The sequence below is a fragment of the Cutaneotrichosporon cavernicola genome (assembly GCF_030864355.1).
Source record: "Cutaneotrichosporon cavernicola HIS019 DNA, chromosome: 5".
In the NCBI taxonomy this organism is placed as follows: domain Eukaryota; kingdom Fungi; phylum Basidiomycota; class Tremellomycetes; order Trichosporonales; family Trichosporonaceae; genus Cutaneotrichosporon; species Cutaneotrichosporon cavernicola.
This window is the reverse complement of record NC_083397.1, coordinates 2,213,963-2,240,724: the sequence shown is the minus strand read 5'-3', so window position 1 is coordinate 2,240,724 and position 26,762 is coordinate 2,213,963. Positions and strand designations below refer to the sequence as shown.

General features: G+C 58.4%; 10 protein-coding genes across 10 annotated transcripts; 4 read left to right on the top strand and 6 right to left on the bottom strand.

The window, feature by feature from the left end:
* Positions 1-602: 602 nt before the first annotated feature.
* Positions 603-7,771, bottom strand: CcaverHIS019_0508940 (uncharacterized protein; the record flags this gene model as incomplete). Its single annotated transcript, XM_060602103.1, has 10 exons — positions 603-907; positions 943-1,656; positions 1,693-1,945; positions 1,998-2,268; positions 2,306-2,604; positions 2,641-3,440; positions 3,477-5,178; positions 5,215-6,181; positions 6,216-7,239; positions 7,273-7,771. The coding sequence occupies 10 exons, from the start codon at positions 7,769-7,771 to the stop codon at positions 603-605; spliced, it is 6,834 nt and encodes a 2,277-aa protein (XP_060458531.1).
* Positions 7,772-8,016: 245 nt separating this feature from the next.
* On the top strand, positions 8,017-9,401 carry CcaverHIS019_0508930 (uncharacterized protein; the record flags this gene model as incomplete). Its single annotated transcript, XM_060602102.1, has 4 exons — positions 8,017-8,033; positions 8,069-8,491; positions 8,524-8,656; positions 8,694-9,401. 4 exons carry the CDS (start codon positions 8,017-8,019, stop codon positions 9,399-9,401), a joined length of 1,281 nt encoding a protein of 426 aa, XP_060458530.1.
* Positions 9,402-9,536: 135 nt separating this feature from the next.
* On the bottom strand, positions 9,537-11,037 carry exgA (uncharacterized protein; the record flags this gene model as incomplete). Its single annotated transcript, XM_060602101.1, has 4 exons — positions 9,537-10,234; positions 10,272-10,550; positions 10,600-10,771; positions 10,804-11,037. 4 exons carry the CDS (start codon positions 11,035-11,037, stop codon positions 9,537-9,539), a joined length of 1,383 nt encoding a protein of 460 aa, XP_060458529.1.
* Positions 11,038-11,829: 792 nt separating this feature from the next.
* Positions 11,830-13,191, top strand: CcaverHIS019_0508910 (uncharacterized protein; the record flags this gene model as incomplete). Its single annotated transcript, XM_060602100.1, has 3 exons — positions 11,830-11,983; positions 12,016-12,207; positions 12,239-13,191. The coding sequence occupies 3 exons, from the start codon at positions 11,830-11,832 to the stop codon at positions 13,189-13,191; spliced, it is 1,299 nt and encodes a 432-aa protein (XP_060458528.1).
* A 193-nt stretch (positions 13,192-13,384) lies between these two features.
* Positions 13,385-14,848, bottom strand: CcaverHIS019_0508900 (uncharacterized protein; the record flags this gene model as incomplete). Its single annotated transcript, XM_060602098.1, has 8 exons — positions 13,385-13,584; positions 13,630-13,814; positions 13,858-14,061; positions 14,103-14,181; positions 14,224-14,486; positions 14,522-14,611; positions 14,656-14,726; positions 14,759-14,848. The coding sequence occupies 8 exons, from the start codon at positions 14,846-14,848 to the stop codon at positions 13,385-13,387; spliced, it is 1,182 nt and encodes a 393-aa protein (XP_060458527.1).
* A 500-nt stretch (positions 14,849-15,348) lies between these two features.
* Positions 15,349-17,234, top strand: CcaverHIS019_0508890 (uncharacterized protein; the record flags this gene model as incomplete). Its single annotated transcript, XM_060602097.1, has 7 exons — positions 15,349-15,389; positions 15,423-15,491; positions 15,536-15,622; positions 15,660-15,744; positions 15,776-16,603; positions 16,635-16,819; positions 16,853-17,234. 7 exons carry the CDS (start codon positions 15,349-15,351, stop codon positions 17,232-17,234), a joined length of 1,677 nt encoding a protein of 558 aa, XP_060458526.1.
* Positions 17,235-18,089: 855 nt separating this feature from the next.
* On the bottom strand, positions 18,090-18,785 carry ycaC (uncharacterized protein; the record flags this gene model as incomplete). Its single annotated transcript, XM_060602096.1, has 1 exon — positions 18,090-18,785. One exon carries the CDS (start codon positions 18,783-18,785, stop codon positions 18,090-18,092), a length of 696 nt encoding a protein of 231 aa, XP_060458525.1.
* A 1,849-nt stretch (positions 18,786-20,634) lies between these two features.
* Positions 20,635-22,442, bottom strand: CcaverHIS019_0508870 (uncharacterized protein; the record flags this gene model as incomplete). The annotated part of the gene is made up of 6 exons (XM_060602095.1): positions 20,635-20,790; positions 20,822-20,934; positions 20,966-21,133; positions 21,168-21,187; positions 21,222-22,015; positions 22,047-22,442. The coding sequence occupies 6 exons, from the start codon at positions 22,440-22,442 to the stop codon at positions 20,635-20,637; spliced, it is 1,647 nt and encodes a 548-aa protein (XP_060458524.1).
* A 360-nt stretch (positions 22,443-22,802) lies between these two features.
* Positions 22,803-23,748, top strand: NUO24 (uncharacterized protein; the record flags this gene model as incomplete). Its single annotated transcript, XM_060602094.1, has 3 exons — positions 22,803-22,898; positions 23,053-23,494; positions 23,549-23,748. The coding sequence occupies 3 exons, from the start codon at positions 22,803-22,805 to the stop codon at positions 23,746-23,748; spliced, it is 738 nt and encodes a 245-aa protein (XP_060458523.1).
* A 436-nt stretch (positions 23,749-24,184) lies between these two features.
* ADE4 (uncharacterized protein) lies at positions 24,185-26,574 on the bottom strand (the record flags this gene model as incomplete). Its single annotated transcript, XM_060602093.1, has 7 exons — positions 24,185-25,537; positions 25,725-25,810; positions 25,860-25,996; positions 26,051-26,080; positions 26,116-26,185; positions 26,235-26,253; positions 26,563-26,574. 7 exons carry the CDS (start codon positions 26,572-26,574, stop codon positions 24,185-24,187), a joined length of 1,707 nt encoding a protein of 568 aa, XP_060458522.1.
* Between the last annotated feature and the right edge of the window lie 188 nt (positions 26,575-26,762).

Here is a 26,762-nt window from a genome sequence, read left to right as displayed (position 1 = left end):
AGAGGTAGTGAGGTGGTGACTGTCAGCGTAGTGGCATAACGTATTCCACTGTACATCTCCACTACTCGTTGGCACCATAGGTGTTTACGACGACATGTTGCTGCCACGTGACCTATCGACATATTTCTACTCGAGGTCGATCAGACTACATTGGAACTATATCCACCTCGCACCGGTCTCGAGCAAACCGGCTATCGGTGAATTCTATCCGTCCGCGACAGCCAGCCTAGAAAGACAACTAGGAGTTTTCAGTCAGGAATACCAAGGATTTCAACTGAGAAGAGAAACTCAGAGCTGTCAACCGACATCCTTGCCGCTTCGAGTGGGATCATCACCGACGCTTCCTAAGAGAGCAAAAGAGAGTACATCCGCTAGGCAGTGTCCGACACCAAGCGTTGGTCAACCACTTCAAATGACGCGCCGTCCTACTCGGAAATTGCTCCAGAACAGTGGATATGTACATAGTTGTACATGGCAGCTTCAGTACAGTTTCGTTAGTCACTGGTCGAACATTGTCTACATTCGATACAAATGTTACAGAGTCAAGTGATACAGTTTGCAAACTCTACTTGCTGTCCACCGCCACATACACGCCTCCCCCGCTACAGCCACGCTGCCCACCCGACATACATGAGCGAGAGGTTCTGAATTCTCGTCGCCTCTTTGATCAGCGCGTCGACCTGGTTCGGCACCGTCTGCTCCGTCTGGCCCACCACGCCACGCAACTTGCGCTGGATCGGGGCGAGATTCTTGTCCGCCGCCGCGCGCACCTCCGTATTCGACTTGTGTCGCGATTTCGTCCACTCGATCAAGGGGTCGTGGATGAACGCCTCGAGGACGCTCATCATCGAGTCACTGTTCGAACGCAGAATGCCCATCGTGATCTCAGCAGCCTTGCGGAAGACACCTGCTGTCAGCTAGAGAACAATGAAGAGATCTCACCCTCGACGCCCGTGACACCCAGCGCGTCCTCCATGTTTTGCGTTAAGCGGAACGGCACGCGCTCTGGTACCTCAAACGACTTGGCGCGGTCGAAGAGGCAGTTGAGGTCGACGTGTACCGTGTCGCCAGTCAGTCCATCGAAGAGGATGTTCTCCCCATGTCGATCGCCTAGACCCAGCACGAACCCGATCATCGACATGACGGCCAGCGTCCGCGCGTAGTTGGTCCGTGCGGTGAGCCACGCCGATGGCTCTGGCCAGTTGAGCATGAACCATTCGTGGAATACAGTAGGCTTGTATTGCTCAGCGATTTGAAGGAACGCCTTCTTGAGTGCGGCTCCTTTGTCCTCGCTCTTGCGGGCCGTCTCTAACTTGTTGTAAATCTCTCTCGTATACACTTTCTTCTTGTGCCGGTCGTACAGTTTCTCGAGGGTCGGTTTGAGCGCATGAGTGTGCGATACCCACTCGATCAGGCCGCATTCTTCGTTGAGCGGCATGACCGCATACGTGCGGATATAGAGATGGCGGCGACGCGACTCGGATGTCGACTTGAGGAACTTGTTGAGCATCGAGTTCATATCCATCAGACGCGCGTCCTTGCGGAGGTCATCATGAGGCTTGCACAGAAACGGGTACCGTTTGCCGTCGCTGCCCTTGAACACCAGTTTCTTGGGTTGCTGCAGGGACGGCATGATGTCGATCTTGTCCTCGACGCCTGACTGTCAGCTACTCGGCAAATCCACAAACCCACCTTCGATTGTCACTGGCTCGTCTGGGAACGCATTGTGGGTCCTCAGCGCGGATGAACCTGCCGAAGGTAACACAACTGTGAGCGCATCCTGCAGAGGGAGGATCATCGTCGACGGGAAAGCGTTTTGCAGGTAAGGGTAATTGACAGCGACGGACGTCGCCGCCACTCTCGTAGACTCAGGCTTGTCGTTGGAGAACTGGAGAAGCAGTTTTCCCATGCGCTCAGCGTCCTTGATGCGCCGCCGAAGATCATGCTGGTCATGTGATGTCTAAGATCAGTATGACGACGGAGTCACTGAAACTCACCGCGGCGCGGCTGAGAATGGACTCCATGAGCTCGATGCGGTCCTTGCGTTTGGACAGTAGCGAGCCGACGATTTGCCAGAGTGTTTGCTGCGAGTGCGCCCGCACAACGCGGCTCAAGATCATCACCAGCGTTTCTCGCACGCGTTGGCTCGGGTGAGTGATACGCGAGATCATCTGCGGGAAGGCCGTGAGGAACTGGAACGGCATGATCTTGTCTTGCGAGTGGACCATGAGATTTGTGATAATATCCACATTCTTCTGCACAGTGGAGCTGGCAGAGTCAGCGACCGCACAAGCTTAGTGCTCACTTCTTTTTCCCCTCCGCAAGATCGAGCCAGACGGTGAGCAAACGCGGCATCGTTTGGTAGATGTACTTGACACCGCGCTGAAGCGCTTCAAAGTAGTTGACACACGTGAAGTTGTTGAACACCGATTTGTGCGCCAGGTCCTTCTCGGAGGCAGCGAGCATGTCATAGTATCGACCGAGGTGGAAGAACGGCGACTCCAACGTAGACCCGAGCTCGGTCGCTTTCTTGAAGCGCCTAAGAATGTCGTTCTTGTCATTTCGCCCGCCTTCCTGTGACCATCGGGCCTCCAGGAGAGTCGCCTAAGCGTAAGCACAATCGATCCTTTCAATACTCACCTTGGCTAAGCTGCGGTCGCGGCGGAGGTCCTCGTCTGTCCTGGGTCTGTGATGGTTGTTACCGGTGAGATCAATCACGTCCGCACGCTCAGATTCGCGGATGAGCTTGGCAATGGGCTGCTCGAGTTCTCGCAGCGCCTTAAGAATGCCACCATGAGCACGCGTGAGCTTCGCCTGCTGAATGAACGCAAAGGGCGCCTCCGCCTCGCGCGCTTGTAGTGCCGCGCTGTACGCTGTCTGATCATATCCCGATTTGCGTGCGATCTTGGCACTCTGGATCCATGACTGACCGAGCTCCTGGGACAGATGGGGCACCTTGACGAGACTGAAGGTTGCACGCCGACGGCTGAGAATCTCCTCGCGGGCATGGAACGAGGGTAGTGTCGTCTCAAAGCGCTCGGCCAACGACGCAATCAGGCCGTCCACGCGACGCTGGTTGATGGCATTGGCGTTTTGGGTGTTGGCGAATTGTCCCGGCCTGGACAGCTCCAGGTCGGCAGAGTGGATCATCTCAACCTCGCGCAGCAGATGCAGCTGCAGGACTGAGTCGTACGACCGCGAATAATCGCCAGCGGCGATGGAAGAGCCAATATCACGGCGAGCCAGCTTCAGCGATTCCGGAACGTTTCCTGCAGACTGGATAGCCAAGAAGACCTTAGCGATGGGTGGCGGATTGGAGATTGAGCGGACCGTCTCCCAGTCACCGATCGTCCACGCCGCCTCGGCCTGGAACGGAGCCAGTTCGGCGCTCCACTCCGGGTTGCGACTGAGCACGCCGCGGATATGCGTTCGCAACGTGTCTGTGGTCAGCTACTCCTATCAACTTGGTAACCTACCATAATGACCGAGATTCTTGAGACACTTGAGCAGCCCGACGTGCAAGTTGAGATCAGCAGGTGATTGCTGCAGGCGCACCTCCCAGCAGCTCTGAGCTGATGTCCACCGGCCCGTGCTCTCGTGTTCACGAATCTGCAACTCGAGGGTCGGCGACACCACTGCTGTAGACACGCCCTCCATGCCGTCCGGCTCGTCTAGCTCGGCGTAGATCTCGTGCAAGCTCTCAAAGTAGGGTTGGAGATCGGAATCGCTCTGCTTGTTGCGCTGGCGCAGATAGATGACGCGCTCCTCAAAGTTACGAAGGGAGCGTGCGTACGCCCGAGACTTGAGGGCTGCGTTGGCCGCCAGCTCCGTGTCTATACCGGCGAGGAGCTTCTCGACTGGCAGTACGTGGGATGATCGCCTCTTATCGCCGCGGGCGAGTCGGAGCCACTTGCTCAAATGGTCCATAAGGTTGAAGATAACGTGGGCGCTGTTGGTGCGCTTGTCACCAAGGCTCTCCTTGCTGGAGCTCACGATGTCCGTCAGCACGTCGTCGATCTCGCGACGGATATTGCTGCGGATTGACTCGTCGCCAGATAAGAGAACGTGGAGGACCAGGTGAGGGAGAATGTGGTTGGCGACAGCTACGTCTTGAGAATGTGCCTCCGTGTTGAACGCTGCGAAGATGGTCTGCGCGTCGCTGCGGTCACCGGTCTGGAAGTCCATGACGCGTCCGATGAGATCGACCGTCCAGGCCTGGATCCACTCGCGGTATGTCTGCGTGGTCGGGTAGATCGGATACTCGAACGAGCTCTTCTTGTCCTTGTTCAACACGAACTGGGTGTCCAGGAAGGGCGTGACAGTCTCCAGCACGTCCTTGGGCAGGGCCTCCCATCTCTGTCGCACCTGCAGTGGAACGCGGGCACCGCGGTTGACGAGGCCGACACCGAAGTCGCAGAACTTGAGCAGCTCCTGGAGCGCAAACGACAGCGTCTTCTGGTGTTTGGTGTCATTGGTGGCGCGGAACGCGGTGGTCAGAAGGTCGCGAATTAGGTGAAGGGCGAACTGAATCGACTCCTCGCGGTCGGTGAAGTTGGACGTGATTGTCATGGACGGCTCGTCGGATCGTGTGACGAATCGGTCCGGGTCCAGAGCACCCAAGATGCCAAAGCACTCATAGCTGAGGTCGCGGAGCTCCTGGCTGTCGCCGTCTGTGGAGGAAGCACTTACCAGCGACTGCACAAGCTGACCCATGATTGGGTCGAATGTGTCGCCACGCGCCAGCTGCATCACGTCGGGACCTTGGGTCTGGAGGAGCCATCGGAGCTCACGCACGGACGCGGTTGCAATCGCGATATTCTTGCTGCTTGTCCGCTCGAGGAGCTTGCTGAGATACATCTTCGTCGGCCATTTCTTACGGTACGACAAGAGGTTCTTGCGGAACGGCTTGAGCTCATCGATGTGGTCGAACAACACAATGTCGTCCTTGAACGCCTGCAGATGTCGATGGTTGCCGTCGATGAGCTCGACGATCGAGACTGCCACCTGACGCTCCTCGGGTGTGAAGTTCGACCATTCCGCCACGAAGGCGGCGATGGTAGCACCAATGTACGGGCCTACGTCGACGTACTTCATGAGGTCGACGAAGCGGTGCCACGTCTGCAGCGCCTGCAGTCGAAGCTCGGGCTGGCACAACGTGCTCTGCAGACTGGCGATGATCTGCGGTCAGCTGCGACTGTAGATAATAAAGCTCACCTGAGGGGAGAAGGACGCCATCGAGTCGCCAACGAGTGAGATCAGCTCGCCAAGGCTGCGGACGATCTTGCGGCGTATGTCTGCGTGCGAACGGAGTAGAACCAGCTGTTCAGTCATCTCGGCGAGCGCGCCGACCATGTGCGGTTTGAGATATGATCCAAGATCGCCCGGGTCGCTCGGGCTGAGTATATCTTTGCGTTGGACCATCTTGAGCGCGTCTTTGGCCGTCTCTCTCCTCGCCCCATCCTCGTCGCCAAGCTCGGTCACGAGAGCAGCTATGAGGTTGACGCGATAGGCCTGGATGTACCGCCCGATGGTCGTGGAGTCATCAGGATCGTGCGTGCTCTCGCGTAGTACCTTGGCCAGGAAAGAGATGGAGGGGTTGGTCTTTACTGGCGTGAGGAAGACCTTGGCGAGGACGTCGGCGGCATCATCGATGAGGATGAGGCCCAGCGCTTTCCCCAGGATCGTGGCGAGAATATCCAAAGCAGCCCGGTCCTGACGAAGGACAAGCGCTGGCACGACTGCTTTTCGGACGAGGTGGTGGCTGAAGAAGGGCTGACGGTTGAAGCCGATGAGCTGCATGGTCTCCGCCACCGCAGAGGGATGAGGGACAAGGCACTCGGCGAGCAGCACACCGACGCGGTCAAGGTATGGCGCGAGTAGCGTATAGGGCTGTTTCCCACGATGTGTCGCAATGTCAACGAGCTGTGTGTATACGATCGCGCGGATGGGTTGGCTTGGTGACCCGAACTGCTGCAGGAGGAGTTCAAGGACGCCGTACAGGTGCTTGTCGTCCACTTTCCGGCCCAGATCACCAAGCAGTAATATTGCCGTCTCGAGGACAGCGTAGCGGGAGTTGCCGAGCAATGGTGAGATGCGTTTCAGCAGCTCGCTCTTCGCCCGGAATTGTGTATCAGGGTCAGGAGAGGAAAGGAGGTTAAGGTATATGGCGGACAGGAGGTTTCTACACGTCAGTGCCGAGTTGGTTCGTGACTCACCCGGACGCAATCCGTGTCCGGCGGTCAGGGGAGGAGAAAGCCTCCCATGCGCGCGCGAGAGGTGTATGCCACGCAAGCAAGGACACGTCGCCCTTATTCGTGTGAGTGAACAAGATACTGAGGGCGCGCATGAGAGCGTGCTCGTCTTGCAACCGGCAGCCGGCCTCAAGGAGCTTGCGGACAAAGTCGGACGGCAGCTTACCGTGCGTGTCTGCACACTGGCACAGCGCGCACGCAATCATCGGTGTCGTGCCTAAGAGCTTGAGGGCTATTGAGGGTTCGAGATCAGCAAGCGAGTGTCGGAGGCTGTCGACTGACTCTATCTTAAGCTCTGGGACTTTAGAGTGGAGGAAGGTGAGGGCGCGTTCTTCGACGGGGTTCAGCGCGCGCTTGCGTTTTCGTGATGTCGGCGGCGGAAGCTCTGTGTATCGTCCAAGACGATCGCGCAGCTCGGCATGAGCGGCGGTGACGTCCTGGGCCCATCGTTGGAGACAACTCTTGGGGAGTGTCTTGCGTATGAGCGCAATGGAGAGGTGCGGTGCAGTGGGCTCGAGGAGGAGCATGATCTTCGCCCGACCGACGCGCGAGTCGAGCTTGATCGCGCTCCCCTCCGGCAGCGACAGGGAGGGCAAAAGACCCTGCCAGACGTCGCGGTGGAGCGACGCGTCTCCATCCACCTCGACCTTGTTCACGAGCTCTTCAACCGCCTTCTGCCACGCGTCGTTGTCGATCTCCGGCCACTGCGCCACGGCGACGGCAGCCCGAGAGAGTACGTGCCGGACTGGTGCGAGAGGAATGGCGGCTGTCACGACCGCGGCATAGCGTGCCTGCCGATCTGGAGGGAGGCGGGTAAATCTCCGTGCAAGATCAGACAGTATGCGCGCAGCGGCCAGCTGAACGTCGCTGGAGAACGGCGCCGGAGTCTGCAGCACGATGTTGAGTACGATGAGCTGTGTCACTCCGCCTGTGACGGTCGGCATGTCTGCGTGCCCGAGCATCGGTGCGTCCTTCAGGTCAAACGAGTCTGGCGTTAGGTCCATTCCAACGGTTCACCTACCGCGTACGTAGCGCACCATGTCGCGCAGGGCGTTGGTGACGCGAGGCGGCCCACGCATGTACGTCTCGCCGTGGTCCAAGACGTCGCTCGCCATTGTACGCAGAATGCGCACAGCAGCTGCGACGAACGCTGCCACCAGTTCGAGCCGGGGTGTGTCGGCTACCTCTGTCTGCGCCGCGGCGATGACGAGGCGCGTAAGGAGGAAAGTGTAGAATGGCCTGCCGTCCGACTCGGACACGAGCAGCTCCGGGTTCTGTGAGCTCTGGCGTGCGAGGATCGAGAGCGTGAGGTGTGTTCGCTCTAGGGCGGTCTGGTCGACCTGTTCTGGTGGACGGAGGACGCATTGGTCGAACAGCACCGACAGGAGCTTGCGTGATCGCTGAATCTCGGCAGCGGGATCGCCGCCGCCCCGTGATGCCAGGCCCTCACGCAGCACCTGGTCCAGGAGGTCATCCTGGACCCCGGCTTGGTCCCCGTTTGCACGAGGTGGTTGAGTCATGACGAGGGGAGCATAGGTGGACAGCTTGGTAGTGTAATGCGGGAGGAGAAGAGGAGGAGTAGAGGGAAGAGGGAAGAGGCCAGGTCGGAAATCACAACAACGGCAAATAGTCCACTCAACCGCGACGCGTTGTGGGGCTCCCGATCGGATCACGTGGATTTTGCTTCCGCGACCTCTTTCGGCGCCGAAGGTCGATTGTCACCACCACAACTCAACAACCGTCTCTCCATCCCCGTGCATCCGCCATGTCGAAGAAGTCCTCGTGGGTACAAACGATCCTCAGCATGCTGATGGCAGAAAGCTGGACCTCCTTGTGAGGGTCCGCTTCGAGAACCCACTCCCGGACCCGCCCTTCCCGCCAAAGCTCCTCAAGGTCAAGACGGACATCTCGCGCCTCGGCGACCCGGCCTACCTCGACCAGCTGGCGGGCGCAGCGCCGGCGCCGATGCTGCTCGACGCCGAGATGGGCATGCCGATCGACTTGAACACCTTTGATGGCGTGTGGGACGGCAACGATGCAAGCCTGAACCCCACCCTCGAGACCGTCAAGCTCGACCCGGGAGACGCGGCGCTCCTGGCGCCGCTGCGCATCTTCGCCAAGACGGCCAACGGTGCGCCGGCACCAAGCTCAATCAAGCCCGAGGTCTCGTGGATGCGTAACTCATCCTACATTCAGCGCCGGGAGACGACCCGCCGCCGCGCTGCCGCCGAGGCTGTCCAGTATGTCGCCCATATGAGCAAGCTGACGAAAGAGAGGAGGAGGTGGACGCGAGCGAGGCGGCGCAGATCATGGCCATCGAAAAGTCATTCCAGGATCTGCGCGACCAGGAGCTTGCCGAGATCCGCCACCCGCACCCCAAGCGCAAGCATCTGCGCGTTGTCGAGGTGAGTTGTGATAAAACGATTGGGGAGCTGACGCCAGTCCTACGACGTGCTGCCCGACGACGACACGTGGAGCAGCTCGTATATATTGCTCAGGTTTCCCGAGCGCCCGTCGGCAGCGACGGCGCAGAACCCGTCCGCCAAAGCGTCGCGCGGGTGCCTCGATCGCGCGCTGCTCCGCCCCGTTGTCGAGGAGGACCAGGCGTTGATCGATTTCTTCTTACCCAAGGAGTCGGACCTGTCGCGCCTGACGTCGTTGGAGGAGCACCCTATCGACAGCGAGACGGCTGCCGAGGCCGTCGAGCTCTCGGCCGAGGGCAACGACGAGAAGGTCGACGAGATGTTCCCCAACGTCACATATGAGAGGATACGCACATACGAGGTCGTGTCGCAGATGGTTCCTGACCGCGAGTTCCTGCTCACAATCTCGGAAGAGGCCGCCGAGGACGAGACCGAAGAGGAGGACATGTTCGGCGACGACGAGCCAAAGCCCAAGAAGCGCAAGGGCGCGTTCTACAAGCCCATCTCGATGCGCTCGCAGTTGCGAAAGACGCTCCAGAAGACAAGGACAGACACGCCGTGGGACAAGGTCCGGCTTGGATTCCGTGAGCCGGCTGCAACAGAGATTGAGGAGCGTGAGAAGATGGCTAGGTCCGTCAACGACTCTACATGGGTCGAGGACCAAACCGATGAGGGGCACGACTCGTTTGCTGCCACGCTCCGGGAGGCCAATGCCGAGATTGACTAGATTCGGGGAGAGCCCCACCAATGTAAAGTCCGCTGTATGCATAATTTATTGATTACACATGGCGGTGCGATGATTAGGGTGGACTATAGCTGACTAAACAGCTCATGTAACGAATGTGCAGTGTCGTCGTGGCGCCTAGTTGCAGGTGTTGGCAAGAGGGTACTTGTAACTGGTGGGGTTGCGAGGGATAAAGCCCAGCTCCATGCCGCGCTTGTACGACCAGTCGGCGGCGTCCTCGTTCTTCCAACACCAGTAGAACCAGCCCTGGCTGTGGTTCTCATAAACCTGGGCCTGGGTGTCGAAGAACTGACGCATGAACTCCTTGTACTCGGGAGAGAAGTTGTTGCCGCCACCAGTCTTATCGGAGCAGCTACCGAAACGAGCCGAGCCTTCAAACGTGCCATCGTAGCGGTGGCCTTTATGACGAGCGTTGAGGAACTTTGCACAATCGGTGGAAGCGAGTGACCACTCGCCGACGAGGAGCCAGTTTGGAGAGGCAGAGTAGAGTCCACGCTTGCTGCAGACCTGCTGCAAGCGCTGGGGCCATGTCCAGCTGAGCTCCTCGTTGTTGAAGACCTGGTAATAGTGAGTGTCGATGGCGACCGAGGTGTACTGCGGATCATTCATGAAGTTGTTCCAGTGCGAGAGGGGCTGGAAACCGTCGCTAATGACGAGGAGAAGGTTGGACTGTGCGCCGTTGCCTTCCTCGGCCCAAGGCCAGCGGGTTGCGCCATAGCTGTCGCGCCAATACTGAGTGGTGTAGTCGAGGATCTGCTGGCCGTAGAAGGTGGCAGGCTCGTTGAGGAGTCCGAGGGCGGTAACGGTTTGGTCATCTCACACGTCAGTCGCTTCTCAAGGGGGGTCACTTACTAGCATACTTCTTGGCAAGAGTGTTGACGACATTCTTGAGACGGAGTGCGTTCTGCGGGTTGTCCTGGAAGTGTGGAGTGCCATACTGGCCAGAGTTGTCGAAGCCGTTCTGCGAACCGGGGGCGCCGTGAATCTCAAGGAGGACCTTGAGGCCGTGGTTGCGGGCCCAGCCGACAGCGCGGTCAACGTACAGCGCCTGGCCCTGGTGATACGGCTCGCCAGCTGAGATGTCGTATGCCCAGTAGCCGACGGGGATGCGGACGTGGTTGAGGCCGGCCGCTAGTCGTCAGATCAGGAACTCTCGAGGAAGATAGCGGGGTTTAACCACCTGCAATCTGGCGGAAGTCATCCTCAGTGATCCAGGTGTCCCAGTGACGCTGGAGGGCGTCGGCAGCGCGCGCGCGGTCCTGGAACTGGGCAAACGTCCACTCGTCAATAATGGCCGAGTTACCTGTCTGCTCGAAGAGCGACGGCGTGATCCATGCCTCGAGCACGAGCCACTGCGGTCAGCGGGGAAGGTGGTAAGACTCACACCACCGAGGTTGACACCGCGGACCTTCTGCTGGCCGTACAGATAGTTCAAGGCCAGCTTGCTCATGGCGTCGGGCACATCGACAGCGGTGGCGTTCTCAGAGAAAGTGGAAGGTGTACCGGAGGCCTCGACTCGTTCAGGTCTGGGGACGTTGCGCTCCATGGTTGGCATGGCAGCCGCGCCGCTGGCCAGAAGGGTGAGCAGTGCCGCGCGAGCGACAGTGATGAGAGTCATAACGAGTGTGGGTGGGTGTTGCAGTACGATAGGATTACAGTTGTGAGAGATCAAGAGGAGAGAGAATGTAAATGGTCTGGCCCGGGTTACAGATGGGGATGGATCTGCACTGGGGGTAAGGAAGGTAGGATGAGTATGATGAGGCGAGGAAAGTGAGAAAATATGTCGCGTTTAATACTACTGCTTCTCAGTTCTCCATCCAGCAATCAGTGGATCAGTGGGTCTCATTTACCCGGCAGCCGTGCGGCCGGGCTTGAGGCAGTCCAGCGAGCAAGCCGCCAGTGCTGATGAGTAGCGCTTTATGTATATTTAGCGCGTGTGAGGTGTAAACGTATAAGAACTAGGCGCCTGCCGTTCCCAAAGCGTGACGCGTTTGTTCCTCGCTGTCAAAGTCAGTCACGTACACGTCCCTTGTCCTCCAAGATCTACAGTCTGTTTACCCAGATTCCACTCTGGATTGCAAAATGACCCGACCCGTTGTTTCGTCGTGTTCCCATGAGCTTGAATGCATGAATGCTTGAGTGTGTTGTTGTTAATGTCCCTTTAGCTTGGCGCGTGACGTCTCTCTGGGTTCTGGGTGAGACGTTTCCCTTTACTTCCTACATTGCACGTGGTTTGAGCTCAAGGCAGCACAAGCAAGTGGCAGCCATAGACGCAATCATGCTTCAGAATGCAGGGATCTGGCCCAGACAGAGTGGGGGGTGGAGGTATGACGTTGATCAGCCAACGCCGAGCCGAATCATCACCAAAGCCACCCAAGTCAGTAGCTGAATTACAACTACCCACTCAACCATGCTTCCCAACAAAGCCATCGCACAGACTGTGACGACGCTGCGGGGAATATCTCCCTCCAGCGCGCACTTTGACGACGAGACGAAGGATGCCGTCTTCGGCGCGATCGATGGTGCGAACGCGGCAATGTGGGAGCTCAACAAGACGATCCACGGTGTGTGGCTTGTGTAAGCCATCTAATGACAGAAAACCCCGAACTACCGTTCGAGGAGTACAAGGCGCGCGCGGCGCTCGTCAAGGCGCTATGTAAGCTCGGGTTTACAGTTACGAATCCGAGTTCGTTGCCGACCGCGTTTGTGGCCACCTACTCGCACGGGCGCGGTGGGCGTGTATTCGGCTTTGATGCCGAATACGATGCCTTGCCGGACGTCGGACATGGTGAGTATACTATTTGCATTTGGCTGATCAGCGTGCGGACATAACTTGATCGCCGTTGCTGCAGTTGCTGCGGCCGTGGGACTCAAAGCGGCATTGAAGGCGCGCAATATCCCGGGGACGGTCAAGGTCGTCGGTTCACCAGCTGAGGAGGGGGGAGGGGGCAAGATCATCCTCCTCAACGAAGGGGTTTACGAGAGCCTGGACGCGTGTGCAATGGCCCATCCCGAGGGCGGGATGGGTGCGACCTACGACGGGAACGCGTATGTCGGTGGACCGGCTAGTCTGGCGCGTTCGGGCTTCGAGGTCGAGTTCCATGGTCGGGGCGCACATGCTGGTGCAGCGCCATGGCTTGGGATTAATGCGCTGGACGCTGCCGTACAGGGATACACGGCTGTCAGTATGTTGCGGCAGCAGCTCGAGCCTAGCATGCGGGTACACGGGATCATTCAAGGATCGGAGAAGTGGGCGCAGAACATCATTCCGTCATACGCAAAGGTCGCATATTCCTCCCGCGCGCTTACTGTCAAGCAGACGCTCGAGTTACGCGACAAGACTATCGCATGCTTCGCGGCGGCGGCCAAGGCCACGGGATGCAAACACGTGGTCACTGCGCCCGAGACGGATGTGTATGCCGAGTTGAGGAACAACCGCCTGCTCGCGGACGCTTATGCCGACCTCATGGGACATGACTTTAAGCAGGTCATCGCGCGATCCGGCATGACTACCGCCAGTACCGACTTTGGGAACGTTACCTACGCGCTGCCTGCCATCCATCCCGGGTTCGTTATCGTCAGTGACACGGTCAACCACACTGCTGGGTTCACGGCGGCGGCGGCGAAGAAGGATGCACACAGGCGGGCGATGGTCGTGGCTAAGGGGCTGGCCATGACTGGGGCCAAGTTCCTCGAAGACGACCGGTTCGCCAAAGAAGTCAAGAAGGAGTTTGAGCGCTTCAGGCGGGAAGAAGGGAGGGACATGGTGTAGCCATGGTCCGTCGGATGTATCTTGATGAGAACGATGCCGAAACACTTGTAATCACTACACCTACGTCACCATTCCTCGGAGAAGTACACGTACCTAACACAGTGATCTTGTTATGCCACACGTCAGACACGCCACACGCACGATTGCTATTACTACATGTTCTAATGATCTACAAGGTCCAAGTTGAGTTGAATTAATCCTCGCGCTCGCTCTCCTCTAACCCCAACGCGTTGCTGCTCTCCCATCCCTGCCATCCCAGAACAAGGAATGATCCGACGACAAGGCCGGCGCCGAGGAGTGTGAGCGAGGTGATGCTATCCGCATGGGCGGAGGGCACAACCAGCGAGCCGATCAGCGCGAAGGGGATCGTTAAGGAAAGGCCAATGGTGACGACTGCTGTTAGCGGCTGTGCAAGAGGCAAAAGAATAGCCGACTCACGTAAGGGCGTCGTCTTGAGCATCGCGAGTACGTAGAGGTAGTCGCTCGAAAGCGTGATCAGCATGTTGATGCCGATGATGGTCCAAGCAGCACTTGTTGGCGGGAATTCGAACGTCTCCAAGCCAGAGTAGTGCAGTAATGGGAACGCCGGAATGAGGAAGATGATGTTGTACAGGCCGGCGAAGCTGCTGTCAGCTTCTATTCTCTCCGCGGTAACTCAACACTCACCCAAGGAGCAACTGCGTGTCCACGCGCGACTCGTCGCCTATGCGGACCTTGAGCAGGATGACGTAGATCGAGTACCACGCAGCGGACAGCAAGGAGAGAAGGTCGCCCCAGATGGGATGTGTGGGCAGGTTGGTGCCAGTCGCGTCGATCGATGCCGACTCGGAAGTTGAGTCCGAGCGGGTGACGAGGATGACGCCGATGAAGCTGGTGTAAGTTCAAGCTCAATCCTAGTTCGCGCCACTCACCTGGCAAGAGCAGAGAAGACCTTGGCGCGGGTGACGTCCTCAACGCCGAACATCCGCCCAAGCGTCAGGGTGAAGAAGCCTGGGGTCAGCTTATCCCAATGGCCCGCGAGCTCAAACTCACTCGTTGTGCTGCTGAGGATGGTGACGCTCGCGACGCTGGCCATGGCGAGCGCAGAGTTTAGGCTCCAGTTGGCCAGGAACCACACAGCGCTCCACCAAGCGGCAATCTCCGCCGTCTCGCGCACGCTCAGCTTCTCGAGAGGTGGATCGGCGACAGTCGTACCGTCCTCGAGGTTCTGCACGGTAGATGCGGGCGTCCCGTAGCTGAGCGTGCTGCGCGGGCTGAGGTTACCGTTCTCCTCCTGCGGGAGAGGGGTGTAACCGCTGGTCGTCAGCTTGTCACGCGACCCTGGGCGTACCGATCCTTGCTCTTCCCGCCTTTCCGCCAGTACCGCCATCCCACTGGGATGAGGTAGAACGCAAACGACGACGTGTTGAGATAGGTGATGCTGTGGGTCAGAGACGTTCTGGAGGGGTTAAATCGAAAACGCACAGGAACGGCTTGTTCCACGCATCGTCGCCGGTCTCGAGGTCGTTTGTGATAAAGTTGGACGCGGTCCAGAGCTAACGTCAGCGGAGATGATAAGGGGACGCACAAGGACGACGCAGAGGAGGAGGCCAATGCCGACGAGGTAGCGACGCGTCGAGGGAAAGAGCGCGCTTCGTGGCTGGAGCTCGGCGGGCATTTTGGAGAGCAGCTCGTCGGTCTCCATTGGTGGCATCCTCGACGTTGTCGAGGAGAAAGTGGGGGTGCGCAGAAGCGCGAGGCTGACGAGGAAGGTGAGAGGAACAAGGAGATGGAGAGCAATGATCTTGGTGGATGACAGGTTGTATTGGGAGGACCGTGTCTGTGCGGCCCTCTTTGGGTTGATCCGGGGCGGAGCGCGTCGGATTTGCCACAAAGTAAAGACCAAATACACTAAAACTAACAAACATTGTACTTTGTGTTAATAAAAAGTGATCACACCATATCAACCCATGCCTTGAATCTCCTCTATCTCCACCGTGCCTGATTCAAACCCTTATAATCCTAACAATTTGGAACCATTTGAATATTTGATTCCGGATTTCGCGTGTTGTGGGGTCCCACGCACGTGACTCTGAAAGTGGAGGTTGCGTGAAACACACTGTATGTCGTGACGTCGAGCGGCGAGCACATCATCAACAAACAATTCATGTCTCAGCCATGGGCATCAAGGATCTCATGAAATGGGTCAAGAAGACCCAGTGAGATTCTCTTATCTGCACAGCTGACCTCAGTCCTCGGGTAGTGACGCAGTATCCTAAGCGTTGGGCGTCGGCCGAACTCTGCGGGAAGCGAGTGGCAATGTGAGCATCGCATCTGAGCACTGCTTCTGCAAAGCTGACACCAGCGATGGGACGCTGATGACCAACCGCTTCCACTTTGGAGAACATGATGTGACGGCACGCGGTGCGCGCGGACTCCTGGGGTGGTACACGTGCGTGATCGGTCATCTCTTATCTGGCTGACGAAAGTATGATCCGCGAGATGCAGGCGCACGGTGTACGCCCTATCGCGGTGTGGGACGAGCGAGGAGACCGGGCATGGAAGGCACCAGAGGTATGATTGTCTCGCCGTTGAGCTGATACAGGCTCGGCGGCGGCTAGAAACGCGAGCGCGTAACCTCGCCCGTCAGATGCACGAGACGCAGCGGGGCGCACGCATATCTAGATTGCGTGACGCGTTGGTGGCCTATGGTGCGATGAGTGTGCGCGAACAAGCTTTCCTAGCGGCATGCTGGGACGCAGGGTTAGTTGCCACAGAGGTGCGGCCGCCCGAACCCACAAGCGACGTAGAGTTCACCGAGACAGTTGTGGCGATGGCCCTCGCGGTCGGTCATATGGCTGCACGCATAGCCGAACTGGCGGTCCTGTACGAGGAGTACCTTATCGACTCGAAGCCGGTGCTTCGTCCACCGTCGAGTGAGCACCCAACTGCCGACGCGTTCGAAGAGGAAGAGGAAGAGATCCGGCGCCTCGCTGGCGACACAGAACCCCACGGCAAGGCGGTGGTTGCAGCTGCCGATCTCCTGTCGGACGAAGAGGGAATCGCAGTCCTCGACGCACGCCTCCGTTGCCTCCCGGCTGCAGAGTACACCGAGACGCCAAAGCAGCGCGACCTGACAGAACGCGAGGCCGAGGTGTACGACCTTGCCTTCAGAGGCGACGTGTCCACCGCTCTCCGCGAATTGCGTGACGTCGAAGATCGCATGCCTCGTGTCGCGGACATTTACGATCGCGCGTTAGCCATTCCCAGGGAGTCGCACCACGCCGCATGTCGAGAGTTGCTGCGACGCATGGGCGTGCCGATTGTGTTTGCACACGTTCCATACGAGGCCGAGGGGTTGTGTGCCGCCATGGCACTGTCAGGCATAGTCGACTTTGCGGGGACCGAGGATTCAGACGTTGTTGCATATGGCGTGAGTCTGAGCTGGGAGGCACTGACACCAGGGGCCGCTGTTGAGGAATCTCACGTCGGCAAGGGATCCGCTCACTTTGGTTGATGGCGCGCAGCTTTCCAAGGACGTACCACTCACAAGGGAAGCGTGGCGCGACTTTTGCATTCTCCTGGGCACGGACGCGAGCCCGCGTATTTACCTCGTGGGGCCCAAGACGGCGTACAAGCTTATTGAGAAGTGAGCTTTCTCAAAGCACAAGGCTGACTCTAGGTGGGGCAGCATCGAGCGTATCCTCGAGCACAACCCGGAGCTAGCGGAGCGCGTCGAGCCCGACTTTATGGAGCAGGTCGACAACGCGCGGCGCGTCTTCACCGAGCTGCCACCCATCGAGAGCGTACCTGACGTACAGGGTCAGCCTGAAGAGGAGGTCGCCGCGTGGATGAGTGTGATGGGCGCCAGCATACCATCCAGATGGTTGTGGGGATCTGCGGATCAGCAGCGAGAGCTTGAGGTGTGGAATCGGGGGCTGGACCGGCGTGCGGGTATGCGTGAAGGGGTGATGGCGGACGCTGGCGACTTTGGGGCCGAAGTGTGGGAGAGCACAGAGATGACCAAGCCACCAGCCGTACCTGCCTGGGACGACGTGCGGTGACGCCCTGCATGTATAGCTAACATTTTACGCCACTCTTCTCTTCAACAACCGACACCATGAGCTTCATTGACGTATCTTACGATATTCTGAACACGAGCGGTTTCAGCGACTGGTGCTGATTTGGCTTTCGATCGGCACTTTGGTTGGGGCATCAATTCGATGTTGACAGGAGGCGTTGGCGTTTCACCGTCATCCGAGGTAACAGTCGCCTCATCGGGCTCTGCGTGCGCGGGCTCCTCGACACTGTCAGAATCGGAAGGGTCCGTCTGCTTTGTCGCGTCTTCAGCTTGAGCGCGGACGCTGACTGCCTGATAGTCCTCGTCCTTGCCGTAACTCTATTGAGCCGCGTGGATCCATGCATCGTTGCTCCACTCGCCATCCGCCGTGTGCATGGTCGCCCCACATCCACGGCCAGGACGCACGCCGTACGAACGGTAAATGGTGCAATCCCTACAAGGTCCGCGGAGCTAAGCGACATGGTCTCACCTTGACGGTAACACTTGGATGCGTTGGATAGCCTCGAAGATGGTGCATGTTCAGGGTAGATCGTAATTAAGATAAAAGGCTCATCTGCTTTATCTGGAGGCCTGGAGCCCTGTGGTGGGTTGAGGCGTCAGTGAGTCACCTCTTGAAACGGAACGGAGCATTCCCACAAACCGCTCACTGTATCACTGTGACACATCCGATAAATTCGACAATAAAGGACCATGAATCATGCATCAGTAATTACCCGTCCCCCACGGTCAGTATGCACCGACCGCGCTCCTGTACCTCACTTGCAATCGCATACTGCTGACGGTTGGCTGGAGAGCCAACCCAATATCAAGGCTACACCAACTATGACTATGGAGCCTCCTACTTCTGGGCCTTGACCTGAGCGGTAAGAGTCGCGTGGCTGTTGATGAGGTTGCGGTAGTCGGGGATGTGGTTGGAGAGAAGGCTGCCGAGGCCCTCGACGTCATTACCCCAGTGGTGGTGGAGCTCGCAAGCCACGCCGAACCAGGTCATGATCTGGGCGCCGGCGTTCTGCATGCGCGCCCAAGCAGCGTCACGGGTCATCTGGTTGAAGGTGCCCGAGGCGTCGGCGACGACGAAGACCTCGTAACCCTCGGCGAGCGCCGAGAGGGCTGGGAAAGCGACGCACACCTCTGTAACGACACCAGCGATGAGGAGCTGCTTCTTGCCGGTCGCGCGGACGGCAGCGACAAAGTCCTCGTTGTCCCAGGCGTTGATCTGGCCGGGGCGGGCAATGTACGGCGCATTCGGGTGGTTCTCCTTGAGCTCGGGAACGAGGGGACCGTTGGGGCCGTCCTCGAACGAAGTGGTCAGGATGACGGGGAGCTTGAAGTAGTTGGATAGGTCCGAGAGGGCGAGGACGTTGTTCTTGAACTTGTCGGGGTCAATGTCACGGACGAGCGAGTTGAGACCGGTCTGGTGGTCGACGAGGAGGACGGCAACGTCGTCAATGTCCAGGCGGCGGTAGGTAGGACCCTCTCCGAGCGACTTGACGCGAGGAGCCGGGTTGTGAGAGCGAGCGGACGAATTCGACATGGTTTAGGTTGTGTGTGTTGTGGTTTCCAAGTCAGATGGGGCGGGGGCGGGGGAGCTGCTGTGATGAAGAAGACAAGACGTGTGATGCAGGCCAGGTATTTATGCCGTTGACATTTGTCTCGTTTTGCTCTGTGGCCCAATAGAATAAGGTGCGGTGTGGATAACGGCAGTTGCCGATGACATTGAGAAGTCATATTCAGCAGGATGGGATGGGCATTGAAGCCAGCCGGCATCTCGGGACAGCTGATTCAAAGACCTTAATGAACTTTGTCGATCATGGCATAGGGAACAGTTGTAATCACATTTGAATCACATTTGAGAGACATGACTCAACCGTGGAGAACTCGTTACCCAAAATGGCAATTTTGTACACGACCCATCCAGGGAATCGGCCTTGGCGCATAATCTTCACAAGCCCTGACCGGTATCTGACAACAAGAACTTTAATGACCTTCTCTCACCCCACACCGACCGCTGTTGGGTGCTGTCAACCCCAAGCGTTTTGATGATCGTGGTCGTTAGTCAGCTCTCACTTGGGCTTTGACACCCCCGGAGCCTGTGCAGTCGCGTCAAATCCGAACCCCGAGAACAGTGGTTTGCTGCAAGTTGTGTTTGATCGCCAAGACTTGTCAGTCGGGTCAGGAGTTGGTCGGTATCCGATGACGCGTGTGGCGGAATCAGCATCTTATCGGACATTATTGGTCCCGCGACGCTTCAACACCTCACTATGTGGCAAGCTGTTGGCCAGCTGGTCTGGGCCTCAGTCCCAAGTCCATAGTCAGCACAGTCAGACGAGTCAACTGCCAGACAGGAGACATGTCCGGGCTCGGGCAGATCCTCGGTCCAGGTCGCGTCATGCCAAAGTCAAGAATCTGCCCCGCATTATTGTTGAGATTCGTGGATTCAACAATACTGAGCCGGGGAGATCCGCCATGGTCTTCCCAGTCGGCACTTGTCCTGCATGGCATCACGGCTCCGTTCCCAGCTTGCCCTGTGCATTGCTTCAAGATGATTTATCGTTGACTGAACACTGTGGGACCTCTAGCAATGCCCGCTCCTGTGCCCGCTCCCACCGCCTGCGCACCCCCCAAGCGCAGTACGAAGAAATGCGCGTGATCACCTGCGCAACTCGTCGTCCTTGGACCCCTTGTGCTCGGGCTTTAGTTGACCACCAAGCGACGCTGATCTGCAGGGCAGAGCCAAGCAGTCTCCGGTCTTCCGCGACAGGCGGCCCAGCCCGTTCCCAGCTGACTGTCCTGGGGTGGTTTTATGTCTACAGTTGAAGTCGGGTGTGTGCGAACAGACGGAGAAGAGTGTCGTGGATAGGTAGTATTCACCGATAGTCGGTTGCTCGAGACCGGCTATCGATATGTGGTCGAGATGTACGGTGGTATTCGGTACGCCACTACAAAGGGAGTCGCCATTGAGCGGGCTTCAGCACTAAAACATCTCTCACGGCCCACGGAGGAGATGTGAGTGAGGATTAAGATTGTCTGCTGGATGAGGATCGATTCTGCAACGGGTTCGCAATGCTTTTATGAGGTGAGAGAAAGGAAGGAGGTTACATGGTGACACAGTTGTGTGCTGCACACGCGTTGGACTTGAACACCAGGCCACGGTCAGAAGCACACGCCTCGCCGGTGCACCCGGGCCCGGAAACCCGCGAGTCCGGGTGAGCGGCGTGGTGGTGCCGTTCGTACGAGTGCACTCTGTTCTCCGTCAGTCGAGTTGTCAGATTTGTAATTGTATACCTCTCCTCTGAACAGGCAGAGTCCAGCCTCTCACGGCTCCAGACAGCCACTGCGCGCATCATGCCGCTGCTTACTATACCCTGCATAATTCAAGACACTTAGCTGACAATCTTGTTGTACAGAACCGAGCAGTTGTACCCCGCAAACACCGTCTCCTCGGTCTTGACGCCGCGCTTGATGAGCTTGCCGAGCATGTCGTACGTGTCTGCCTTGGCCGTGTGCAGCTGGAGGCGGGTGAGCGGCATCGGCGATGACTGGCATCAGCGGTTTCTGTGCACATCGCACCTCGGCCTCGGGGCTCTCGGCGATGAGCTCGTCGATCGCGTGCGGGATCAGCGATGGCATGTGCTGGGGAACAGCGACGCCAGACTTCTTGCCGTTGCCGAGCTGGTAGTCGACTGCTGTCAGCGTAGATGGGGGATAGCTCACAGTTGCCGCCCCACACCAGGACGTCGCGCCCGAAGAGACCGTCCTTGAGCCCCTTGGCGTCCGCTTCCGAGACCGTGTCAAGGACAGCGAAGACGTGTGTGTTGGGGGAGCACGAGATCGACACCTTGCTAATGTTGAGGCCGATGGGGCCCTTCAACTTCTCCGAGTCTGAGATCAGCTCACGACAGCCAAGTCAGCTCACATTCCTCAATGCCGCTCAAGCTGCCCGTTAGCAGTGCACTGAGGTAAAGCTCACGCTTTGATGCGAGTAGGAGCGTAGCATCCCGAGCTCGTCGAGCCGGTGCCGAGCGAGCCGCTCTGGCCGTTGCCGCACGAGAGTAGGTCGTAAAGCTTCGGTCCACTCATAGCCTCACGCTCAACCGTAAACATGGTCGTCGACGCGCCCGCCGTAATGTTGGTGCACTTCAACGATGTGCCAGCAGGGTAGCCCTTGGCAAGGACGATCTCGACAGGAGTGGGAACGGTCGCGACGGTGGAGTTGGGCCCGAGGCCGATCTGACCAAAGTCGTTGGCGCCAAAGCCAAGGACGCGCCCCTCGTCCGTGCGCACGAACGACGAGCGATCACTCGCGGCCACTTGGTCAATCTTGATGCCGGCAAGCGCAGGAATCTGGGTGAGGGTCGTCGCGAAGCGCGGATCACTCTGGGGAGGAAGCGGTGGCCCGTCCTTAAGCGCCTTCTCCGGCGACTCCTTGAGTTCGGAGGTGAACGTCTGCTTTGTGCCAAGCTGGCGGTGAGTGTTGGCGCTGGGCGAGAGCGGGAGCGAGAACGTGCGCCCCTTGTTTGTCACCGCTAGGAGGTGGTTGCGCCCCACGGCGACGCTATCCCACTTCTCGCCCCAGTGGAACTTCTCCGACGCCTGCAACTCGACAAAGTCGACAATGGGATCACGCGTCGTGAGCTTCTTCCAGTAGTTGCGCTTCTTGGCCAGGCTCTCTTGGAATGCGCGGTCGGCACTGATGACGTACAGCCGCCCGTCCTGGCTCAGTCCAAACAGCTTGCCAGGGCCAGCGGCGAGCGTACGCAGATTCTTCCATCAGTGCCGTCTATCGCAGGCTTACCTTTCCGCGCAACGAGCGACCAATGTCGCCCGAAGGGTCGTAGCCCTTACCCCACATCCAGACGTCACCCCTGGCGTCGATGACTGCGCCATACTTCTCATGGACCACAAGGTCATGTACTGGCGTCGCACCCAATGCCGCCATCGGGGTAGGCCGTTTGAGGGACTTGACGGTCGGGTCGGGTGAGAGCGTCAAGTACTCGTTTGTACCCCAGCAGAGGGGCGTGAAAGGCGCAGCAGCGCCGAAGAGCGAGGTTGGGCGGGCCGCCGCCACCGCCTTTGTGAGGATTGGTAGGGCGTCGTCATTGCGAATGTTGAGCTTGCCTGCATAGACTGCGACTGCAAGACCACCGACAATGGGTGCCGCACGCCCTAGCGACCTGTATGTCGCGGACATGGTGGGCGGGGTGGGTGTTGGACGCTGTGAGGACTGGTGGCCGTAAGAGTTGTAATGATGAGAGGAAGGGTAAGGTGATGGCCAACGGCCAACGACCAACGGGAAGTTGGCGTCCTTACGGTCAGCAGTTGATAGTAACTAGTTGCTAGCTCATGACGTATGGCGGATGGATAAACCCCACGTGGTCAGATGGGACAAAATATCTGAAAAATGGATTGAAAATAATGGTCTACCTGTTCCTCCAACCGGGATGGCCGCAATGCCATGCATATCGAGGCTCGCCGTTCCATCGCTGGGTCTGAGCTTCTGTCGCCTGTCGTCGTCTCCGTCGTCAACACCACTCTGGCTCACCACCCCACAATGTCCCTCCGCTCGGTCATCGCCACGGCCTCGCGCGCCGCCGGCCGCAGGGCATTCACCGCCTCGGCCGCCCGCCGGTCAGACAACCTCATGATGGTGCGTCGCGCCTCAAGCTTCACCCGCCCACCCCCACCCTCCCATTCCTTTCCGATATTCGGCCTTTGCTTCCTACCTTCCTCACGCGCAGCTGCGACGTTCAACGAGTTGAATCGCAGCTGCACGGCACACACGGGTTATGCTAACTATGCAGCACCGCGACTCGGCGCACAACAACGCGGGAATCCCCTTCTCGTTCACGCCCGCGAACCAGAAGGAGATCGAGAAGGTGGTCGCAAAGTACCCGCCGCAGTACAAGAAGGCGGCGGTGATGCCAGTGCTTGACATTGCGCAGCGTCAGAACGGCGGCTGGGTCAGCATCTCGGCCATGAACGAGGTTGCTCGTACCCTCGACATGCCCCCGATGCGCGTGTACGAGGTCGCCTCTTTCTACACCATGTACAACCGCGAGCCTGTTGGCAAGCACTTTGTGCAGCTGTGCACGACGACGCCGTGCGTCCTCGGCGGCTGCGGTTCGGACAAGATCCTCGCCGCGATTGAGGGTCACCTCGGCCTCAAGTCTGGCCAGTCGACCAAGGACATGGAGTTTACGTTCCTCGAGGTAGAGTGCCTTGGCGCTTGCTCCAACGCCCCCAGTGAGTGGACGGTGACAGCGCGCAACAGTTGCCAAGTAGCCTTCTGACGTTCAGTGATGCAGATCAACGACGACTACTTCGAGGACCTCACGCCCGAGAGCACCATCAAGATCCTCGAGCAGCTTGCGCGCGGCGAGAAGCCCAAGATCGGACCTCAATCTTCCCGTCTCGGCGCTGAGAACTCTGCCGGCCTCACCACATTGACCTCCAAGCCTTATGGCCCCGGCGACCACTGCCTCCCCGAGTTCCAATAGATTAAGTGACGACATGCACATGTACAGGAGTACGCGAGGCGGGTCGGTCAACCTTTGGCTAGGACAGGCAGGCTTCACCTGCCAACCAAGCTGAAAGACTAACTCCTACTCATTTCGCTGTCAGCAACGACATTGACCCGGGATCTAACACTTGTAAACTGTGGGAACTGGCGTGGCTGTTGATACGGAGGAGGTGAGCGCACGAGGTGTCGGTTCACGCACGAACCGCTCCTCAAGCAGCTGATTCGACCGACAGCCGGCCATTACTCCGTCACCTCCTGAAAACGAGCAACCGCCCGGAACTCTAAACCACGTCCCAACAGGCCAATGTCCCAACAGGATGCATCGAGAGTATTTATGGTAACAACAAAGGATGAGAAGAACTTCTATGCACAAGCGTGAGTGTGTTTCTCTGCAAAAGTGCGGTGTCGTGTGCTTATGCGCCGCCGTGCCACGAGTTGTGCAGGCCGACAGTGTCCTGGGGGGAGGGCATCGAGTTAGGCCCAAGCTTAGGAGAGTGGTTAGGGAGGCCGATGAGGGAGTCAGCGCTGTTCATGGGCCCGGAGCAGTTGGCCTCGAACTCGCGCTCAGCCATCTCGATCTTGATACCGGCTTTCTTGGCCTTGGCCTTGTCGCTGCGCAGCTTCTGGATGTGCTCGAGGTAGCGCTCATCGACGCCGCCGGTGACGTACTCGCCCGTGAAAACGGAGCAGTCGAACTGCTTAATCTCGGGGTTGAACTGGCGACAAGCCTCGACGAGGTCCTCGAGGTTCTGGTAGATGACAAGGTCTGCACCGATCGTCTCTGCCACCTCCTCAGTGGTGCGGCCGTAGGCAACGAGCTCCTGGGGCGACGGCATATCGATGCCGTACACATTTGAGTAGCGGATGGCAGGGGCAGCCGAAGCAAAGATGACCTTCTTTGCGCCAACGTCCTTGGCCATCTGCACAATCTCCTTCGAGGTCGTACCGCGCACAATCGAGTCGTCAACAAGCAAGACAGTCTTGTCGGCAAACTCCATGGGCATGGCGTTGAGCTTGCGGCGCACGTTCTTGCGACGCTGCGTCTGGCCCGGCATGATGAAGGTGCGGCCGACGTAGCGGTTCTTCACAAAGCCCTCACGGTACGGGATGCCGAGGCGCTGCGAGAGCTGCAGAGCAGACACACGCGACGTGTCGGGAACGGGGATGACAACGTCGACCTTGACGTTGTGCTTCTCGAGCACGCGCTTGGTCTCCTCAGCGAGGTACTCCCCCATGGCCATACGGGCGCGGTAGACACTGATGCCGTCAATGGTCGAGTCGGGGCGGGCGAAGTAGACGTGCTCGAAGATGTCGGGCGCAAAGGGCGCAGGCTCAGCGACAACGCGGCGAGTGAGACCCTTGTCGCGGGTTATGATCAGCGCCTCTCCGGGCTTAATGTCCTCCCAGTTCTCGAACGAGAGGGCCTGAGCTGCGACGCTCTCGGACGCAACGACGTAGTCTGTACCGAGTCTGGCGCCCTTGCGGGTCGCGAAGCCGGCGGGACGGATACCGTTGGGGTCACGGAAGGCGATCAGACCGAAGCCAGCAAGCATACCAACACAAGCGTAGGCGCCCTTGCACTGCTTCATGAGGTCGCCGATGGCGGTGAAGATGTCCTCCTCGTTGATACGGAACTTGCCAGTCTTCTGAAGGTTGTTGGCAAGAATGTTGAGCATAAGCTCCGAGTCCGAGTCGGTGTTGACGTGACGGTGCGCGTCGGCGTCCAGGAACTGGCGAAGCTCGACCGTGTTGATCAGGTTGCCGTTCTGCACGGGCATCAGTAATCTGCAATCTGTAATCTCTGATACTCGGACCCCGCCACACGGGGTGTGTGCGTGTTCGGGGATCTAGGCCGATCGTCCGAGCATCTCCACACTGCCCAAAATCGAACGCGTCCAAAGTCACTGGTCCCCGGGGGATGCCAGTCTCGCTTCCTCGCCACACCAGACTCACATGCGCAAAGGTAATGCCGTACGGCGAGTTGACGTAGAACGGCTGTGCCTCGGCGTGGGCCGAAGAACCCGCGGTGGGGTAGCGCACTGGGGTTAGGATGATTAATGTCCCCCCCTTCAATCCAACACCACTCACCGTGGCCAACACCCATCCAGCCCTTGAGGCCGGCGATGCCCTGAGCGTCAAAGACGTCGCGGACCATGCCGTTCGCCTTGACCTGGTAGAAGCGGCCACCCGAGCCACAGGTCACGATACCGGCAGCATCCTGGCCACTGGGCGTTAGACCGGATTGGTCGGAAGGAAGGTTGTTGTTACTTGTTACTCACCGGTGTTGGAGGAGGGAGAGACCATCAGCACTGAGGTTAGTCATTGGGCGTCGACGGCTGCTCACATTTCCGTGCCCGCCTGGACTGTCTGGGTGGCGAGGGGGTCGTGAAGAAGGAGACCGAGAATTCCACACACTTCGGTTAGTCATGGGAGGTGGAGCGTGAGGCGCGGGGGCCAGCTCACTGTCTGGTGAGAGAGGTTCCTGTCTGGCCTGACGAGGAAGACAAGAAGAGGAGAGTGAGAGGTGTATGGAGTGGGCAGGTGTTTGATTAAGAGAGCTTGAAGGCTCAAAGATACATGACAAGTTCTAAGAAGTGATACGAGGCAACCGCTCTGGTCTTCCAAAAATCCATCAGCCAGTCCCTACTCTTACCTCGGACCTCTGCCTTCCTTTAGACTTTTGGTGAGTGGCCTATATGGCCTACCACCCGCCTACCATCCGCCCCCCCCCCCCGCATTAACGCATTTGGAACGGATCAAGGCCCTGGGAACCCTGGAACAACGTACAAACCAAATCTTTCATAATCCGACTCGGCCGTCTCCGCATCTTTCATTCACCTCCACCCTCAGCCCCCGCAAAATTGTCAAAGATCCTTACAGGAATCACACGACATTCAACACGTGAATATCACAAGGTGATGACGTAATCTGAATGCCACGCGATGATGAGACAGGGTTACTATTGCAAGCCAGATGGCGAGGAGAGACAGG